A 14237-nucleotide genomic window follows, 5' to 3' on the forward strand; every position below is an offset into this window, starting at 1 on the left:
AAGATAAAATATTTTTAGCGTACTTCATTTAGTGACTACTTTAAAGAGCAGTGTCTCTACCATTTTACATGTATCTGAAGTTACTTAATCTGCATTACCTAAAAGAACTAGCAGCTCAGTTCTACAAGGTCATATCCTTATCCATGGGTGCAACACTTTGCAGCAACAAGGAGCAATTACGCATATATTTTGTGTCTCCTTGATCAAGAACGGAAGTGGCCGATCTCAGCACCATTACTACTTTGGTGCATCCTATGTGCCTCCCATGGTTTCTCTTGTTGATGGAGCCCCTGGTTTCTGGAGACATTAGTGCATCACTAGGCGCCACATGCCAGCTTCCTGTCTCCTGAGGAGGGCCACCTATACTTTCTGGTGACAACTGCTGTATGTTTTCATATAATCTGAAATATTCAGCCAGAACAATCATTTATTATGTGCTCATATTTGCTTAAGAGATAGCATGTAATCTTCTTTCCCAAGTGAAACAATACTCATTAATTTACTCACTCAACGTACAGTTACTGAGCACATAAAAATGCTCAACGTCCATTAAACAAGATTGAAATAATATCCCCGACCTCAAGGACTGTTTCACCTTCATTGTCTACCATGAAAGAGTAACTACTGGGAGCAGGGACTCTAGGGTACCGTGCGGCAGGCAGTGACATGGCCATTTCTCGGGTCACTTCCTGCGGATCACACTTGTCTGTGGCCTCCCTGCCCTGGGTGGGGACAAAGGCTGAGGCCGCTGGCGGGAAGGAGGCCGGGTCATTCTGCTGAGTGCACACAAGCAGGCCAGGCGCGGTCCGCAGTGGTCCGTTTCCTGCGAGAAGTCAGCCAGGCGCCATCTTGGGATTTGGATGGAAGGGAAAGGAGGGTGACCTTATGGAAGAAGAATTGCAGTACCAAGGACTTTGAATTCATTTTTTCTTTATTATGATGCCTTGGACCAGCAGCAGGTGGTGGAGTTCTTCCCTAGGACACTTGCCTGGTTCCCAGGACCCTAAATGACTGATGGAGACCCAGAGGGTCCTGTTATACCACCAATGGCCAAGAGTCCGTGGGGAGGAGAAGGCAGCTGTTTCAGCAAGAGTAGCCTCACTCATGTTAATAATATCGCCTAGGATAGATATCACACACCAATTCAACATTAACTTATAATATTCTCATACATTAATAACCTCACTTGAGCAGGCTAAATCTCAACCTAGGCTGTACTGGAATCACCTGAAGACCTTTGTGAAATAGCATTGCCTGGATCCCACGCTTATGAAATTCTTATTTAATCAGTCTGAATTATTACTCGGACATTATCATTGTTTAAAACTTTTCTAGTTGGTTCTGTTACACAAGTTGCTCATTCTGTCATGAGGAGAACACCAATGTCTGTACTTCAACCCAGACCAATTGATTCACAATTTCTTACATTGGGACCAGGACTCTTGTATGTTATATACTCTCCTCTGGCAATTGAGAAGGGCAGCTGGCATAAGAAACAAGGAGCCAAAGAGAAAAGGACCTGAATTTGATTAATGATTAAGGATTCAAGATACTTATGCATTGATTACCTTTTTTATTTCCTTGTTCTTCTGGGAAAAGTCACCACTTTCTGGAGACCAATGATGGTAATCTGTGAGTCCCTACAGTGAGAGTAAGGAAAGTATCCCCAGGCCTCCATGCTAGAGCAGTCTCAGTACCCCTTGGGTATGTGATTCAGGATGACCCCAGATCACTGAATGGGAGCTATGGCAAGATGTTCCTTTGGCTTGATCTTTGTCATATATGGATATTTTTAAAAGCAAAAGAAATGACCAGAATCTAAATTTTCCCAACACAAGGATTTTCACCCAAAAGTCCAGAACACAATTCAAAATAATTAATAGTGGCTTTTTATCTTTTATTACTTTCTGCTCTAAGAGAAATAACAGAGCTATGTTCCAAATTCCTCTGCCAAATTGCTTCAAGACAGACATTTCTGAACTTTGTGTATTTAGCCAAGATATAATACAACCTTGATAAACAGACTGCTTTTCTTTTTTTTTTAAATTGTTGTACTACTGCAGTTGCCCCATTTTTCCTTCATTGCTCTCCCCATCCCCGCCCACTGCCACCCCTCTCCCACAGTCTTTCCCCACCTACCCCGTTGTCCACGTCCATGGGTCATTTTTACTAGTTCCTTGACTAGACCCCTCCCCTTCTTTTGTTCCCCCCCTCCCCTCTCCCTCTAGTAGCCTACATGAAGAGCCCACATGGCCATGGCCATGTGGCTGCTAGGGCTGCATGGTGACATACTCCCAGGAGAGAGTGTGCTAATGCTCCAGTGAGTACATCACCAGGTGGGCAAAGGAGAAAGAGAGAGTAGAGATAGACTCCCTCATGGAGACTGGGCAAGGTGGCTGCTAAGGCCACACGGCCTTAGAGAGAACAGGTGAGTCCACCCTGTGAGTGCATGTCAAGAGCAAGAGAGAGAACAATAGAGTTTCTTCGTTCCTTGGGATTTTATTAGCTTGAGTGTGGAATAGACCAGGTGCTTCTTCAAAATGACCAATTACGTTCCCAAACTTCCACGTGCTTTGTGTGGGTCCACCTACCAACCAATCCCTTCTTTCCCCTTGGTATGAGTGACAAGAATCTTTGGTCCAGCACCTCCCCCTGTGCCATTTTAACTTCTGTGGTGCATGTGCCTGCCTTCCTTCCCCTTGTCCCACCACCAACCTGGTACAAGACTAGGGAGAAATTCATGGGAGAGGGCTTTTGTTCTCTCCAATTATCTTGCTAGCTTTTCACACAGCCCGTGTAAGAATCTCCAACTACCACCATGTTGGCCACTGGGGGAGGCTCCCCAGCGCTCCAACTGACTGTTTTATAATGACAGTGGCACAGACTACACGTGTTCAGAGAAAGCAGAAGGGGTCATGGCAGCAAAAAGTGGACACTGTCATCCCTGCCTCCTCCTGCTCCTCAATAAGCCACTTTCCTCTCCCTGGTATTCATCAGCGGGTGGGCCAGTCTCCAAGCCCATCTCATTTCTGTCACCTCAGATGATCACAAAAATGCAGGAATTTTTCCAATAGACCATGGGATAGACATGATGTTTCTATCTGGGATAGAATTACCCCCAAGTGGTTCTTAAACTGGATTCTGTCAGAAGACAGAACCAGAAATATAACCAGGGGCAGATATATTTCCTAATAGTTCCTGATTCATATGTAAATGTTGGTTATCTTTTTATTTTATTTTTTTAAATGTTTTTTTAAACATTCTTGTTTGTTTGTTTGTTTGTTTGTTTGTTTAGAGCCACTGTGTGGCTGTCTATCTCGCGCCCCCAACTGGGGAGCTGACGTGCAACCTAGTCATGTGCCCTGACTGGGAATCGAACCGGCGACAGTTGGTTCACAGACCGACGCTCAATCAACCGAGCCACAGCAGCCAGGTGATTATCTTTTTAAAAATATGATTTCCTGTTTAATTTACTCATTTATTTTAAAAAATTTTTGCCTTTATTCTTCCTTTTGTAGGGGTACTTTAATATTACCATATCTGAATCTTTAGGATTAACATTTGGTTTTCACTGACCTGTGTCTTGGTGGCCTTTAGAGAATGGTTCGCAAAGTTCTCATGGTTAGAGTTTCATATTATATAACTTATCTTGACTTCAATGACCAGTTTCCTGTTTTAATCACTTCCTCTTCGTCCTATTGATAATGGAAGGATGTCCACTGGACTGTTTGGGGAGGTGGCAGGTAATGGCATCTGTCGCTGGACAGATGGACTGACAGGTGTTCTTAGTCACATACACCCCCAGACCGAGGACGGAGGGCAGAGCCAGCCATGCACGCCTCACCACGGCTGCCCTCAGGAACCGACAGGACACCAGGGGCTGGGGACGTGGGGTGGCCCTGGTTTCCATGGGAGGCTGTGGCAGGCCTGCGTGAAAGATTCCATGGCTGACAGGGAACTGAAACCTGACATTCCAGGATGGGCAGGGTTACATGCGGTCCCTTGACAAGGAGCATTGTCTAGCTGTGGGACCTTATCCAGGGGAGCAGAGTGGGGAGGGGAACATCCAGAGAGGCCATCTGAGGCCATCTCAATGTTAGCTGATGTCCCAGTAGCACCTGACACTGAGCTTTAGCATTACTGCTTACACTCATTTTCTTCATTAACATTAGCAAAGGGCTCGGTCACAGGCCAGTTTTTATCATGAATACATGTGTTTGTATATAACACATTGTATGAAGGTCTGTCCAGGAAGTATCCTGCCATGTAATGTGAAAAATAGAGACATTTATTGAAGAAAATACAAGATACAAAAAAAAAAATTGTACACAGGACAATGACACCTCAGTCTCCTTCAGAACGGGCACATTGGGACCTCTCATACGTCATGAACTGCCATCAGCTGCCCTGTCGTACTTTCCTCAGTCTCACCAATGGTCTGAAATCTCTTCCCTTTCAAAGGCAATTTAAGTTTTGGGAAAAGCCAGAAGTCACAGGGCACCAAATTTGGGCTGTATGGGGATGATTCACTTGGGTGATTTGATGTTTCACCAAAAAACTCTGCACGAGATGTGATGCATGAGTGGGTGTGTTGTCGTGAGCTGCGGCCTCCTGGATCATCCGAATAATTCCTGCAGAGGGATGTTCAAGCTTAACACAAAATGTGATACAGATTCGTTGCTCTACTTGCTCAGTCATTTTGAATGTGATGGTCGCACAGCACACATGCTCACTCAAAGGCGTCTACTGCCCCCACTGACCAGTACAGTGAAGTCATCATTGTTCACACATGCACATGCCAGTCCACCCTCCTTGGCTGCCAGGTTACATCGATGTCATGCAAACCATTCTCATTATATTAGCAATGGCTGGACTTTTTCTGGACAGACCTCACATCTTCATAACTGCTCTATAAATTTTGTTGGGTTCAATGAGTAAGAGTAAGATTTTGGTGGAAATACTATCAAATTTTATTTTGCCCAAATGAAATTAAATCTGGTTAAAGGCCACATATTGAGACTGGTAATAAATCCAGTGTCATCTGATTGTATGTGTGTGAAGGGGCTCATTCTGTTTATACAACAAAGATATTGCCCCACTCCCTGGCCATTCAGAGATGGAGCCTCCACACCTTACATGCCAAGTTGAGTCATGGGGCATCTTCCTCTGGCTTCCAGAGCCAAAGAGCTCCATCCTCCCTGGCACCATCTGGTCACTTGAGCCAATTGTCTTTCCATTCCAAAGGCATTGTCACTGGTCCAGGGGCACAGAATCCAATGTGCAGTGACCATTACCAGGTCCTTCAACTCATGGGGAGCCTACAGCCAAGAAAACAGGTTGCAGTACTTTCTTAGAAGTTCATTCTGTCGTATTAGTTTCTCAACATACCATATTTCCATGAGTCATGTTAGTCATTGTGTTGCAGGAAATGGATTTAACACTTTATTTCAGGACCTTGTTTTATCTGCAAGTTAATAAATGATACACATTTTTATAAAAATCATTCTCTTGTTTTGTTACTAGTGTTTTATTTTTTCATTTTTGTTTTTGTTAGATTCTCTTGGTTTATAGGACAAACATTTGCAATCTGACACAGGTCCCTCCTCCTAAACTTCACTGCAGACAAAGAATTTATCCTCTGAAATCTGCACTCAGAAGCACATAATTGTTCTTCCAGGATCACAAAAGGCTGTGCATTCTAGAATCTAAAAGTGGTGGCCTTCTGGGGTCTCACTGTGGGTACATTGTTTTACCTTCTAGCTTGTAAAGTCAGATACATGTGCAGTCTGCCAGTATGGACAAAACCTCTTCGGCTGTGGTACTTGTCCAAGATTCTTTCATCAGAACTGTCACATCCCACCTGTGGAGACTGAGAGGTTTGTGATTTGCTGGCTCCCTCTCCTTTTAGGGGCCCTTTATCCTGCCATGCACACTCCACCCCCCCCACCCCCACCCCCCCGGGGAGTTCCTTATGCCCTGATGGGACAGAGCAGGGCTGGAAGTACTGGGTCCAACAGTATGATGCTGGGAGCTGTTGAAAGATGCTGGCAGCAGGAGGGTAATGTTCTCTCTCCTCTGGGAGGCAGAGGCCAGTGGCTGGGTCCTTTGCCAACATAATGCTACTGTCCATTCCAGAACTTTCTAGGCATGGACTCATGTTCACAGAAGTGGGTGAGCCAGCGGTTTGTGTTCTGTGCCTATTCAGAAAAGGCAGGAAAAATGAACTTTTTGCCATTTTCTCACCTGGTTAATTGACGCCCAAGGCTGCTAGGGGTGAAGTCCCAGTCTCCGGTACTCAGGCCTAGTTGGCAGGGCTCCTTGTGCCCCTAGAAGCTCCGATAGGGAAAGGAGATCCCACCGCTCACCCTGCCACTGCCCTCCACCTACTGACCCGCTCACTGTTCCCTTGATGTCAGGAGAGTCATTGGTTCAGGTCCCACATGGGGACCTCGAGACTGGGGAGTGTCCTGTTCACCCTCAGGCTGTGTCTGTTGGTCATTCCTGAAAGGAGAACAGTGACAGCTGTAGGAACGGTGGCTGTTTCTGAGACTCAGCCTTGTTCACTTATGCCCGACATCTCAGGAGCCCGTGGAGTTGCACCTTCTGCCGGATAAAGGCGTCTTCAGGAAGTCAGCCATGTCTCAGGGAATCTGAGGTCCTGGCGAGGTGGATGGGGCCTGAGGAGCGGCAGGTGAGTTTGATTTGAACCCCAAAACTTCTTTTCTCCACTCATATGTGAGAAGTCAAACAGCCAAAGGGTGAGGAGGAGGGTGCCAAAAAGTATCTGCATTGATGATCAGGTCTCAACCACACTGAAGTCTCACTAGGACTGGTTTTCAGAAAAAATGGCTCTGCCATTACATGTCTGTTTCCTAGAGCCCTATCTGTTTGAGGAAACTTCTAGAAAACTAGCATGGCCAAGCCTCCGCCTGGGTACACATATGGGATAATTCACTCTAAGTTACTTTTCATTCAAATCCTCCCTCTCTTGCAGAAATGTGAGTTCCTCCTCTTGGAGATCTATTGTCATTCAGAGAACAACCATTTTCATGAGAAGCCACATGATAATGCTGTGAGTAACAATAACAAACCATGAATACAAGTGACTGTGGTATTACCTGACCATGGCAGGTACTCTTGTGGAATTTATGATCTGAAACTCATGGGAGGGAGAGCATGAGCTACTGTTTCCTTTGTCTTGTATTTTGGCTGTTTTTTGAAGGAATCTACAGAAGGCAGACATTGCACTGTATCAGAAATTATCTCAGTAATAATATTTTTTTCCCCAGAGACCAGAGACTTTTCAATACACGAAACATCTTATGCCGTTGAATGAAATCAAGAAGAAGCTAAGTGAGCGATGTTACCGCAAAGTGGAGGGGTTTGTGAGGGACATACGCCTCATCTTTCAGAATCACAGGGCCTTTAATAAGGTAACTAGCTCTCCCTGCTTCCATTTCACTTTTTCTCCATCAGGTCACTCTGCCTGGATGTGAATTTTACAGTTTATCTTACCCTATCACAAGCTTATAGAAGCAATTGCTCTAAAAGGGAGTGACTTTAAAAATCAAGATAGAGCATAGCAGTGAGTCACTAGATGTCCCCACAACCAAAATTTCAGGCCCCTGAGAGGTCATGCCTGTCCTCAAAGGCAAGAGGTGCCCGCTGAGAACACGGGGTCCTCCCTGCTCCAAGTAAAGTGGGATGAGAATTGTGTCCTGAAATCATATGGTGCTTCTAGTCACTCCCCAAATACTATTAATCAGTCTCCTCAGAAATTTCAAACTCCAGGCTCCTTTGTATGTACACGGACCATATCGTTAACAGGTGTCACCAGAGATAAATACGAGTAACAACGTGAGAGGAAAATCACTGATTATACTTACACATCTGTAATATTTTATTGTTACAAAGGCTTTGAATTACTTTTCTAATTATCACTAAAGTAAACAACCCAAACCAAATGAGTAACAGTCCCCAAGCATAGTAATGATTTTCCATTTTTGCCTGGTTAATCTTAGCCATGTGAGTTTTTAATCTTAACTTGGTTAATGTAATTTATGGGTGTGGGCAAGACTTTTGATCATTCTCAATTGCATGGTGTCTAATGACAGTGGTAATAAGTGTCATTATTTTTGTCTTCTTATTTTTTTTTTTCCAGTGCAAAGATTTGTTCCCGCTGGGACTTAGCCTGGAGGCGAAATTTGAGAAGAGTTTTAAGAATGTGTTTGCTATTCAGGAAGTAAAACAAGAACCCAGAGACAGCACAATTAAGTTAGAAAGCGGCGCACAGACAAAGTTAGGACTTCAGCCACAAAGGAAACTACCAGAAGGGCAAATAGACATCGTAGAGCTGAAGAAGACAATGACTGCACTGAAGAATTCCATAGAGAGCTTCAAAAGCAAAATCAGTTACCCTTCAGAAAGAAACAGTGAGCTAGAAGATACGTTATTTGAAATTATACCATCAGAGGAGCAAAGAGGAATGAAAAAGAGTGAAGAATGCCCACAGGACTTAGGCGCCATGACCAAGGAAAACACGTATGCATCATGGGACTCCTAGAAGGCCAAAAGAAAAAGAAAGAGCCCTGGCTGCTGTGGCTCAGTGGATTGAGCGTCGGCCTGCGAACCAAGTGTCGCTGGTTCGATTCCCAGTCAGGGCACATGACTAGGTTGCACGTCACGTCCCCAGTTATGGGCGCGAGTGAGAGGCAACCGCACAGTGATGTTTCTCTCCCTTTCTTTCTCCTTTCCCCTCTCTCTATAAATAAAGAAATTAATTTAAAAAAAAAAGAATTCATTAGAAAAAGAAAGGAACAAAAAGTCTATCGAAAGCAATAATGATTGAAAACTTCCAAATGTGGGGAAACAGGCATGCATAATCTTTCAACCCAAAAGCCCCATGGGTTGAACTTGAAAAGGGCTACACCAACATACTTTATAACTAAACTGCCAAAATTTGAAAACAAAGAGAGTTTTGGGAGCAGCACTAGAAAAGTGACTCGCCAAATACAACAGAGCCCCCATAAGACTACCAAAAAATTGCTGAGCACTTTGCGGGTTCTGAGAGAGTGAACGATATATTGAAAGCAAAGAACTGTGAACGAAGTTAGTGCCAGCAAAGCTGTCCTGTAGGCTTAAAGGAGAAATAGGGTTATTCAAGCAAATGCAAGCCGAGGGAGTTCAGCACCCCTGGAACTGCATGGTAGTTCTGTTCATTAGAGTGTCATCCCGATATGCTAAGGTTGCGGGTTCAATCCCCTGTCAGCGCACTTACAAGAATCAACCAAAGAAAATGTAAATAAGTGGAATGACAAATTGATGTCTCTCCCTCCCTTCCTCTCTCTTTCTAAAATCAATAAATAACAAAAAAATGTTTAAAAAAAAGTAAACTTATACTTTAAAAAAGAAACGCATCTTAAGTCTGAGAGGGAGGGATTGTTATTTTTTATTGTTAAAATAATTAATTATTTAGAAAAAAGAAGAAGAAGAATATATGAAAGGGTGAGGCAGGAGAGCTTGTATGTACAACCCATGGGCATGGACTGGGGGGTGAGATTGTTGGGGGAGGGGGGTGCTGGGCGAAGGGGAGCGAAGGGGAAAAGATTGGAACTATTGTAACAATATAATCAATAAAATATACTTAAAAAAATAAAATAAAAAAGAAATGCAAAAGGGTGTTCTTCAAGCTAAAAGAAAAAGACTGTAACTAACGTTGTAAATTAAAAACAAAAGCAAAACCATGACCTGAACGCTCCACTGTGCACAGCTGGGCGCTCTTTCTTCCTCTGTCACCGGCACAGGGCATTTGGGACAGGGAGGAGGCAGAGGGAAGGCTGGATTATAAGCCCTTGAAGCACAAACTCAACCTCCTTCTTTAATATTGAAAACCTAATCTTCAGCTTTCAGCAACAACTTAGATGTCTCATAGGTGTGGATGGCTTTTCAATATTAACTCCAACTGAAATTTGCAAATAAACCAAGTTTCCCCCCAGGTACATAATTTGCTGTTATTTTGCTCACGAAACAAGCCCACTCTAAGTAGGCGTGTGTCTGTGCTCCCGCGAGCACAGAAGGACAAAGTGTGTCTAGCCCGGCTGTGTGTCTCCTAACAAATATCTGCCTCTGATGCATTGCACAGCAGCATCTCTCCTCCTCGTGGGGGCGGGGGCGCAGGGGCACTAGGCCCCGTGGGGGTCTCCAGGAACCAGGACGGGGCTGGGCCTGGGAGTGGGCGGGGCTGCTCTGCCGCTGAGGCATGGGGCCAGAGAGTTCTGCTTCTGACACATAGCAGTGAGCTCCTACCCAACCTGTTGCTTGCAGAAAACACATAGACACTCTGGACAATATTCACAGCACAACTGTCTGAGACTCTGGGAAGTGAACAGAAGTGAGTGACTCTGGAGGGAAACTGAACCACGCAGGCAGGCAGCCCAAGATGTTTCCTGGGCACTCTCACCTGACTCCGAGAGGAGCCCCAGACTTGTGTGAGTGGCCCAAACGCTGGTAGAAAGTTCTTTTTATGTCCAACCAGTAGATCCAGAGAAGAAACCGTGGCAACCATGAAGGGGGAAATCCCAGAAGGAAGCACGTCACAGATAAGAAACTCAACTTCTGTGTGTAAACTCTCCCCAGGTGTCCTGACATGGGTTCTAAAACAACTGACAGGCCGAGATGAGACAGATGGGGATCAACATACCAGCTTCGTGCTCCTAAAAACCGGATGAGGGGCATGGCTTAGTCGTGTGCCAAGAAATAATCCCTAACCTGAACCCCAGATTTGGATTTACACAAGACTTCAGGCTGCCCCAATCAAACACACACACACACACACACACACACACACAGTCTGATGTCCCCCATGACTAGAACTGGGAGGAGCACAGAGCCCCAGGATACACACACACACACACACGCACACACACACAGAGTCTGATGTCCCCCGTGCACTAGAACTGGGAGGAGCACAGACCCCCAGGATACACACACACACACACACACACACCGTCTGATGTCCCCTGTGACTAGAACTGGGAGGAGCACAGACCCCCAGGATACACACACACACACACACACACACACACACACAGAGTCTGATGTCCCCGTGCACTAGAACTGGGAGGAGCACAGACCCCCAGGATACACACACACACACACACACACACACACACACACACAGAGTCTGATGTCCCCCGTGCACTAGAACTGGGAGGAGCACAGACCCCCAGGATAGACACACACACACACACACACACACGGTCTGATGTCCCCCGTGCACTAGAACTGGGAGGAGCACAGAGCCCCAGGATACACACACACACACACACACACACACACACACAGTCTGATGTCCCCCGTGCACTAGAACTGGGAGGAGCACAGACCCCCAGGATACACACACACACACACACACACACACACAGTCTGATGTCCCCCGTGCACTAGAACTGGGAGGAGCACAGAGCCCCAGGATACACACACACACACACACACACACAGAGTCTGATGTCCCCCGTGCACTAGAACTGGGAGGAGCACAGACCCCCAGGATACACACACACACACACACACACACACAGAGTCTGATGTCCCCGTGCACTAGAACTGGGAGGAGCACAGACCCCCAGGATACACACACACACACACACACACACACACACACACACAGTCTGATGTCCCCTGTGCACCAGAACTGAGAGGAGCACAGAGCCCCAGCCGCTCCAGCAGGATGAGCCCAGGGTGACTCACCAGGGAGCGGACTCACCTTTCACAGAACTCTCAACCTGAGAATGTCCCCAGAAAGAAGGGAGGGCAGGGGGACTGAGAGGCTTGCTGGTTAGTGGGTCACCTCCTGGAAGGGGATGTTGGTTCACAACCTCAGGGTTCCCACTTAGGCCCAGGTGCCCCTCCCTCTCCGTTTGTGCACCCACAGAGCTGCCAAGATGCTCCATGCTCTGGCCCAGTGGCAGCTGCTGCTGCCTCCTTCTGCCCCTGAATTCTCTGGTCCAGACTCCCTTTCTCGTCTCAGGGACAAGCCTCTGTCCCCACAGGGTCGCCTAGGCTGGAGACTCAGCCCACTACTGACATCTGAAGGGAAGCTGCTGGTGACGCTCAGGAAGCCCATCCCCTCGCTGCGTCCTCCACCACGTGTCCCTCCTCAGGTGCTGCCTCTCCTGCTTTCCAGGTTTCCAGAGCCCTAGCTCTGGCGTTGTCCCTGAAACAGGAATGGTCCCTGTTGTTGGTGCTCCTGGCCACCATGGAAAGTGCCCCAGGCACTCCCTTCTTTCCTTCAGATCAGCCCAGCTGGGTTGTTAGGGAGTCAGCCTGCTTTTGAAGATGGTCTCGTCTGGTTCCTAACCCGGGCAGGTCTGACCTTGTTTTCTGGATCAAAAACCTTTGTTTTCTCCCCAGAGGCCTCCCAATCCCACAGAAACGTCTACGGTTAACAGAGTGGGGTGCATGCCCAGCTTTCTCTGGCCCCGTGGTATTGTCACCTTCTCTTCAGTCAGGGCAGCTCCAGTGTGGGATGGCCCACTCGGGGACCAGCCCCTGTGCATTTCCCACCCAGCTGACTGCTGTCCGCCTCTCGTTCATATGGTGACCTTGGTGGCTCTAAGCAGACTCGAGGAAAAGCTGGCCCATTTATGCCAACACCCACCACGGTGGTGGCCTAGTCTAGCTGCTGCCCAGGGACAGGGGAGAGAGAGAGGGGACACCAGGAAAGGCTGGTGTCATCTGTGTCAGACACTGTCTGGGTCCCATGAACCATGGAAACTAGGAGCGGAGCACAGCTGTGCCCAGCCGAGGCTCAGCTTCCTAATTTTTCTACCCCCAATAAGGGCGGGAAGCAGGGCTTGAGAGAGAGAGACACCCCTCCTCGCGTGTGCAGCATCCGGGACATACTGAGACCCAGCGCTCTGGAAAGGAAATGTCCTCATCAGTGTCCGGAATCGGTCCAGATTGCTGTTTGTTCGTTTGAGAAAAAGAAAAAAAAACAGAGGTGGAGAGAGGGTAGAACCTTCCCCTGTGTCTTAAATGGAATTGGGCGAGAACCCTTAGTCAGACCCAGGGAACAAACGTGGAAAGCATCGCTCTAAGAACGTAGCTCCTCCAGCCCTGTGTCCCAACGCGGAGACCCAACTCTGCTCCTCTGCGCCCTCTTAGAAAGTTGGAGCCGTGAGAACAGTGGGATTCACTGATGTTTTTGTATCTTGGCCCCAACAAGGGGACTCCTGGGGGCAGGTCCTGCTCATTGCTGAAAGTCTCCCTCCCCTGGCCCTCCAGGTCCTGACTGACACTCCCTGAACTCCTTTCCTGCTGCCACCCGTCCTGATGGCTGAGGATCACGGAGGGGCTGCAGGAGGGAGACAGTGTTTCCAACACTCAGAAAGTTACTTTCACTTCTATTTTCCCCATTTGGGTGGGGCCATCTGAGGCTGAGTCAATCTACAGAATTTCTGCTCAGGGCTGGACGGCCACACTGAAACCAGGCAGGGGACATCGGACGGATCAGAGGTCCTGGCAGGGCCCAGGGCAGAACCATGGCCGATGGGGGCGGCGACCTCAGGACCAGGTCAGTCTGTCTTTCTTCCTGTAACTTTCTCTCTGGCTGTGCTGCTGCTTTAGTGCCTGTCATTAGACACTCGTCTAAACCTTGGCTTCTGCCCTGCTTTATGAGAACACTCACGTGCAGTGTGATGAAATGCAGGGATATGCGACATGATGAGGAAATCGGATCTTTAGCCTGCAGAGGGACAGCCGCTGGAGTGAGCGCAGCTGCCACAACCCACAGGACTGTGGTCTCACACCTGCTGCTCAGCTGGTGACCCATCTGGACTCCACTGTCCTTCTGATGCTCTGAGGGAGCGATCTGTTAGTTTCTCATAACTTCTGACCTCTCTCGTTTCCCTCAAGCCCCCTCTACCTTCACCTAGGTCGTTTCAAAGAGAGTACTTTAGAAATTATAAAATTCAATTTCAGACTTTTCAAATCTGGGTGCCTTGGTCTCATCTCTGATTGGGGGTCTAGTTCTTCCTCAAAGGACCTTGCTCTAAGGAAGTAAAAGGAAGAGGAAGGATCAAGACCCCGACGACTAGTGCAGCCTGGTGTTTTCATCTCTACTTTGATATTTTGCTTAATAAATTTAATTGTTTGATTTTTATTACAAAAATACATCATACATTCTTGGCCATAAAATTTCAAATGACGTGGATGTGTATAGAGGGAAGAAGGCCTGT

At 47.1% G+C, this 14237-nt stretch overlaps 1 protein-coding gene across 1 annotated transcript in view; it reads left to right on the plus strand.

Moving 5' to 3' along the window:
• Positions 1–12200, plus strand: part of LOC150022760 (nuclear body protein SP140-like protein) — a 44645-nt gene extending 32445 nt beyond the window's left edge. The window contains exons 13-18 of the mRNA XM_090288464.1: positions 5761–5876; positions 6583–6691; positions 6995–7072; positions 7290–7433; positions 8162–8242; positions 12051–12200. Coding sequence (XP_090144590.1) covers positions 5761–5876; positions 6583–6691; positions 6995–7072; positions 7290–7433; positions 8162–8242; positions 12051–12200 — 678 coding nt within the window. The remainder of the gene's footprint in view (positions 1–5760; positions 5877–6582; positions 6692–6994; positions 7073–7289; positions 7434–8161; positions 8243–12050) is intronic.
• Positions 12201–14237: the final 2037 nt, after the last annotated feature.

This window comes from Furipterus horrens, unplaced genomic scaffold (assembly GCF_987537825.1).
Source record: "Furipterus horrens unplaced genomic scaffold, mFurHor1.1.pri manual_scaffold_1, whole genome shotgun sequence".
Classification (NCBI taxonomy): domain Eukaryota; kingdom Metazoa; phylum Chordata; class Mammalia; order Chiroptera; family Furipteridae; genus Furipterus; species Furipterus horrens.